This window comes from Procambarus clarkii, chromosome 31 (assembly GCF_040958095.1).
Source record: "Procambarus clarkii isolate CNS0578487 chromosome 31, FALCON_Pclarkii_2.0, whole genome shotgun sequence".
NCBI classification, from domain to species: Eukaryota; Metazoa; Arthropoda; class Malacostraca; order Decapoda; family Cambaridae; genus Procambarus; species Procambarus clarkii.
The window spans coordinates 22,805,893-22,812,067 of NC_091180.1; the positions used below are offsets into that span (position 1 = coordinate 22,805,893).

General features: G+C 41.3%; 2 protein-coding genes across 5 annotated transcripts in view; both read left to right on the forward strand.

Annotated features, from left to right (window-relative positions):
- LOC123758729 (glutamate receptor ionotropic, delta-2) overlaps positions 1 to 1,682 on the forward strand; it is an 84,368-nt gene extending 82,686 nt beyond the window's left edge. For 2 of the 4 annotated variants that reach the window (XM_069334536.1, XM_069334533.1), the window contains 2 exons: positions 694 to 875; positions 1,250 to 1,682. In XM_069334536.1, the coding sequence (XP_069190637.1) occupies positions 694 to 831 (138 nt within the window). In that variant the 3' untranslated portion in view covers positions 832 to 875; positions 1,250 to 1,682. The remainder of the gene's footprint in view (positions 1 to 693; positions 876 to 1,249) is intronic. The other 2 variants (XM_069334535.1, XM_069334534.1) reach the window with 1 other exon arrangement.
- A 157-nt stretch (positions 1,683 to 1,839) lies between these two features.
- On the forward strand, positions 1,840 to 5,287 carry LOC138349509 (uncharacterized). Its single transcript, XM_069334538.1, has 3 exons — positions 1,840 to 3,201; positions 4,086 to 4,205; positions 4,897 to 5,287. The coding sequence occupies exons 1-3, from the start codon at positions 2,089 to 2,091 to the stop codon at positions 5,071 to 5,073; spliced, it is 1,410 nt and encodes a 469-aa protein (XP_069190639.1). The 5' UTR covers positions 1,840 to 2,088; the 3' UTR covers positions 5,074 to 5,287.
- Positions 5,288 to 6,175: the final 888 nt, after the last annotated feature.

Genomic DNA, 6,175 nt, shown 5'->3' on the forward strand with positions numbered 1-6,175 from the left:
TGGTACAAACAGGCTACAGTATGTTAGTACTACAATATACTGTGTTAATATTACTTAAAAAAAGAGCCTCATCTGATATATACAGATGAGGCCCAGGCCCAGAAAGGGCCCGGGTACAGGCCCAGAAGGGGCCCTCACGAGAGCACTCTCTGTTGTGTGTTGGTCCACAATGACTGGCCACCTCGCTCTCGGAGCGTCTCTCGGTTGGGTTCCAATATTGTCTGACTTTATTTGACAATAGCAAGGGATCATGTAGTTTTATTGATAATTATCTAATAACCAGTCATACTGAATACTTTTTTATTAGGTTTAAAAGATATGAAATGTGTTTAAATGCGTTTGTTGTGATGATGTCACCTTCTCCCATTCTCTTTAAACTTTTACTGTAACTAATGTAAATAGTATAACCAGGTTTGCTGGCTATATTGGATATAAGTAATGTAGTATTAGTATATTATGTGTCGGATTTCCGACATGTGTCGTTCACGATCATTCTCCCCTTCTTACTTGTTTCCTTCTTTAGTTTAATTATTACTTATTCCTTCTCTTCTCTTGAATTTCCCATCAATACCCTTCTCCATATCTATCTTTTTCTATTTGTTCGTTTCCCTCATTCTCTCCTCCCTTTCCTGCCCTCTTCCTCCATTTTGCCTGCCTCCTTCCTTCACATATAAAGTCATACCATCCTTGCAGCATCCGAAGCCTGAAGGAGATGGGCATCCTGGACTACCTGATGATGAGGTCCCTGCCCTATGCCGCCTACTGCATGCTGCCCATCACAGTCACGGACGCCAGCGCCTCCCAGTCCTCCAGGGCCCTCCAGTTGGCTGACTTCTACGGCGTCTTCGCTCTTTACGTCACTGGTGAACACCTGTGTAAATGAACACCTGCACCCACCTGTGTAAATGAACACCTGCACCCACCTGTGTAAATGAACACCTGCACCCACCTGTGTAAATGAACACCTGCACCCACCTGTGTACATGAACACCATGACTAGTATGAATGAACGATGAAGAGAGTCTGATGAAGAGTGTGATGGAGAATAATATACTGGTGATGGAATATTAGTGATGGATTCAAGTATTAATTTAACACACTACAGGGCAGAAATATCACATACACTGTTGCCTATATTATAAGACTTCCTGAATCAGGATATTGGCCTCATGTGACCATGGCGGCAGTTGGGGTCTTCCCCGTGACCCTTACCTCTGGTGGGCACTGGTGACCTCTCTTGTAATTACAGGTCTTGTGCTGGCCTCCATCATCTTTGTTATGGAGGCGGTCGTCGGCAGGACCAGGAAGTGATCGTTGCGTGAGGGACTAATTACTCTGTTGTCTGCTACGATGAGTAGATTGATTTACTCGTACTCCCGTTACTAACACTGACACACTCGCCACCTTCACACTCTCCAACCTTCACCTATTACTCGCTGGGGTCATAGTTACGTTACCTATCACTACCTGAGCCAATATTGTCAATCTTTACTCCCTAATTACAGGTGTATGATTAGTTAATAAGTTTACACTTTTAAGTGGCTTGTAAGCCAGTATCTCAAGTACTTGCCAGTGATAAGAGCAGTGTGGGTGTGTACTCACCTAGTATAACTTTATATTTTAACTGATAAGTGGATATATGAGAGATTTTTTCGCACAATGTTTATTGCCAAATCACCGTGGACGTTGCTGTTACGTCATTATGACTTGCCATGATGTCATGATAAACATTGGTGTGACGTGGCCATGGGTGACGGTGTTACTGCCTCTCCTGGGAGTCTGTCCCCCGCCCACACTCTCCCATGTCATCGGCGAAGCTCGTCTCTAGTGGCAGTGGAGCCTTGAGAGCGAGGCTCAGGAACTAGGGGAGGTGTAGCCCAGCAGCTCCAAAACCAAAAGTCACGTTCAATTATGCCGCATTGTTCTTACCATTAAGAAAATCTCCCAACACAAGTGAACGTGTCTTGTGGTAGTTGATAAAGAAGATTGTTGACGAACTGCTGTGCATTTCTACCAGGAACACTGAGAAAACAGAACGGGTATATGAAGGGGTCAACTGATCAAAACATACCAACATAGAGCCCGCTGATGATGGACGCGAGAGACGTAGCTGTGCGTGGGAACGGCAAAACATTATTTCAAAGTTTAATTAAAACTGTGTTTGTGTCGAGTGTGCAAGAGGTGAAGACCAAAGGACAGAAGGTACCAGGGATGACACAAGGCGGTGAAGACAGACAACGGCGCAGGTTTGAGGACGAGAACAAATTACTATTTTTCCTTTTCAAGCTGTGTGGAGTTGTCGCCCTCAGGAAAGTTAATGGGCAGAGTGTAGTCAGCAAAATCAGGTTTATTATATTTTACATGATGTGGATTATTTGGCCTCTAATTGGATTTTCTGCTGCACTACTTGGATATTCACTGTTTTGTGATGCCCCTGCTGATGTTCAAAGCCATAACCGCATTATGGAAGGGTCGTTCTTCATCCTAGGCTTCGCTGTCTTCCCAGCACTTCAAGCCTACTCTTTAAAATATATTAATAAATGTCTTCCTGAAGTGTTGCAAAAAATATCAGAGTTGGATGACGTTCAAGAATATTTTAAGACTCCTTTGAAGGTGTTCGGCCCTCCTCATGGTGAGAAATGCCGCAATAAGATAAGACAAGCCGTAAATGGCGTCTCTCCCGTCAAACAAATGTATCCAGATCAATTATTCCATTGGCTACCACTGACCATGATACTCCTCTCTCTCTCGGCTTTCCTGGTGTACTGGAGCATTGGGTACGTTACCATTGTCAATATAGACACACTCAATCAAGAGATGCCTATATTAATATTTAATTTTGCCTACCAATGTTTCCCTTTTGTCACTACTATCTTTGTTGTGATATTCATAAGATGGCACGCTAGAGTTTACCAGACAGTTCACAAGTTCTGCCAAGATACATCTGCAACGTGGACCAAGAGAGAGATCCTTGTACTGTGTAATTATGTGGATAAGTTGCAAGACATCTTCAGCCAGATGAGTGCTGGTTTCTTCAGGTACACGCTGGGAATGAACTTGTTGACGGTCATGATCAGTGCTATTGCATGCACTGCAAAAATTCTTCAGGATTCTAATAACATCATCTATCTGGAGCCTCTCGCTTGTAACATATTCCTCCTTGTTGTCCTCTGTGAGAGCAGCTCTACTATCATGGATAAGGTGAATACTGCATAATGTCATGTCCAATCTTTGCCCTGATACATGTAATGTTATTTCCCCTTGCTGCCATAAATATATTATATAATATAAAGCCACACTTGTATATTTGTGAAATTTATGTAAGGAATTGACACCAAGTCTTTCACACTCTCCCGAGTGCTTTATCAAGGTCTGAGTGTGTGATTAGGACGAGAATTACATCTCAAACGTCTAATCATTGAGACGTTTGAGGTGTAAGTCTGGTCTTAACCACACTCTCAGACCCTGACAAAGCACTCTGGATAGTGCGAAAGACTTGGTATAAATTCCTTACAAAAATTTCACAAATACACAAGTGAGGCTTTTTATCCTATGTTATTATGTCTGTGAGACATTACCATTACTACACACAGAAATCATATTAACGTGATATATCAATGAACAGATCCACAGGAGCCTTGATGCGGGTTTGAACCTGTAACCATGTCGTGGTACAGTAGACTAGAATGAGCCTGAGAACACCCAGCGCACAGGTTCGAACCCTGATCAAGGCTCCTGTGAATGTGACCATTACTATTATGTGATACAGTATATCCAAATGCTGTCACTAACATATTATATAATGATATATATTTGCTGCCTCCAATACATTATATAATATTACTAAATTCCTGCCACCAGTACATAATATAATGACGTATCCAGTTGCTGCCACCAATACATATTATAATGACATGCTCAATTGCTGCCACCAACACATTAGAAATGATGCAGTTTGATGCATTTTATGGGTGCCTTCTTTGATAATTACTTGCTTGATACATTTTAACAAAGACAATGTAAGTTACGATCACAAACATTTAGCCGCTCGTCACACCTTGCGTTGTAATCAATGTCTCCGTCAGTATGAGGCTCTGCTGTTGGTACTTAAGGAGGAGATAAGACGTCACCAAAGACACTCGTGGCACGAGCAGCATCAACACTTGCTGGTGCTGCGAGACAACTTGCTGGAGTCGCCGCCAGAGGTAAAGTGAGGCTGACAAGTTGTAATATAATTCAAAATGTGTTTCAGGATAAATATAGAATTTATCTTCTTTGACTCTCTTTGATTGTTTAATTGTTGATCTTGTTTATCCATTTCCTTATTGTTCCATAATCACTACAGTTCTCAAGAACAGGAGAATGAAGATAATGTTATCTAAGTGTTTTAGCTGATAGTCCAGAATTACTGTCTGTCTTATAGCACAACAATCCTCTTTATATAGGATGAAAACCCCAACGTTATTTATTTGTGTTTTATGTAAAGATTTAAACTACAAATCTTTAAATTGAAATTGAATTTAAATAACTTTGAGGTATAAATACACAAAGGAATGTGGATGGCGTAGTTCAAATATTTACATAAAATTCATAAATACAGAAGTGTGGGTTTTTTATCCTATGTTTAATGTCTGTGATAAAAACCTACCATTACTAATTTCTCTTACCAGCGTGTCAATACTGTTGAGTGTTATAGTTAGTGAGCCTTGAGGTATTAAAGGGTGTGGTTGTGTGAATATCGTTTCACTCTGTCTCATCAAGATTGTAACTTAGCTAAATGAATTGTGGGGTTCCACCCCTGAGCCCATTATGTGCCTCTGTAACCCTTTCCACTACCGCCCACAAGATGGGTATGGGGTGCAAAATAAATGAACTAACCTAAACTATCTGTTACAGGTGGTGACATTCGGTGGCTATAGAACGAACCGCGGATTTTTGGTGACGATTTTGGGGTTCGTGGTCTCGTATGCCCTTCTGGTTGACCAGGTGACCAACCGTCGAGCAGAGTGCGCTCACCGCAACATCCAGGTCGACAACAACAGCAGCAGCATGGCTTATGTGAACAGCTTTTGACATCGTCAATGTGGAAAATGATTTGATTATGTGAATCATCGACACTGAAGCATAATGTTTTTTCAATTAGAGTGTAACTTTGACAAATGTTTAATGTTTTGGTTTATTGAGGTTGTTGCAGTGTATATTAGTCTCAGGTCTTACTTTGCGTGTTATTGATGCACAATTTGAACAATATATTGTAGTGTGATAAATACAGTTTCGGTTTGCAATATACTTTGCATTATTTTCTCATGTAATAATATCTTTAATGTCCATGTTCGTAATCTGGGGTGACGTTACACAAAATGCTAACTTCTGTGCCAGTATTCACCAAGCAGTTATGCAAGTGCTTACGAACTTCTACAGCTTTTCTCAATCTTTAGCGGCAGTGCACGTTTATTCATGTGTCCTATTCTTCCCTTCCTTCCCTTAACTATAAATCTATTCCTTTTCCCCCCGTCCTATCCCAAATTCTTATCCTGACCCCTTCCCAGTGCTATATAGTCATAATGGCTTGGCGCTTTTCCCTGATAATTCAATTCAATTGTTTACATATTTAAGTTTAAGAGCTGGGAAGCACCAGGAGGCTGTTTATAACACTAATAACAATTGACTGGGAAGTTTCCATGTCATAAATGTTTAATAAATGTAAGCAAAGCTGCCATAAATGTTTAATAAATCTAAACAAAGCTGTCAAAGGTTGAGAAATTATATATACGTAAGTACTTGCGTAAATGCCTGTTGATTCCCAAGTTTGCCTATGCTGGGACATTATAGTAGTTTATGGTGGCAAAGGCTTTCTGGAGAAGCCTCCCTTGGTGGCTTCACCTGTCTCCCTGAGCTTTCGCCTACTGAATGGTCACAGTCACAAGAGTTCTTGTTTAGCCTTCAGGGGACCAGAGCCAGGACCTTCCCCTCAGAGACGCGAGGAGCAAGTAACACTCCGCCACTCTACCGGGTAAGCAGCGAGACTGTCAGCGAAGTGTCTAAAGAAACTTGTGGGGTTCACAGAAAACTAATCTTCGAACCTTTAAACAACTCCGCAAACAGCCCGTCCTCCAAAGACCCAAAAGAGATTCAATGCACCCACCAAACCCACTGTTTATGAATGAAAAACGGT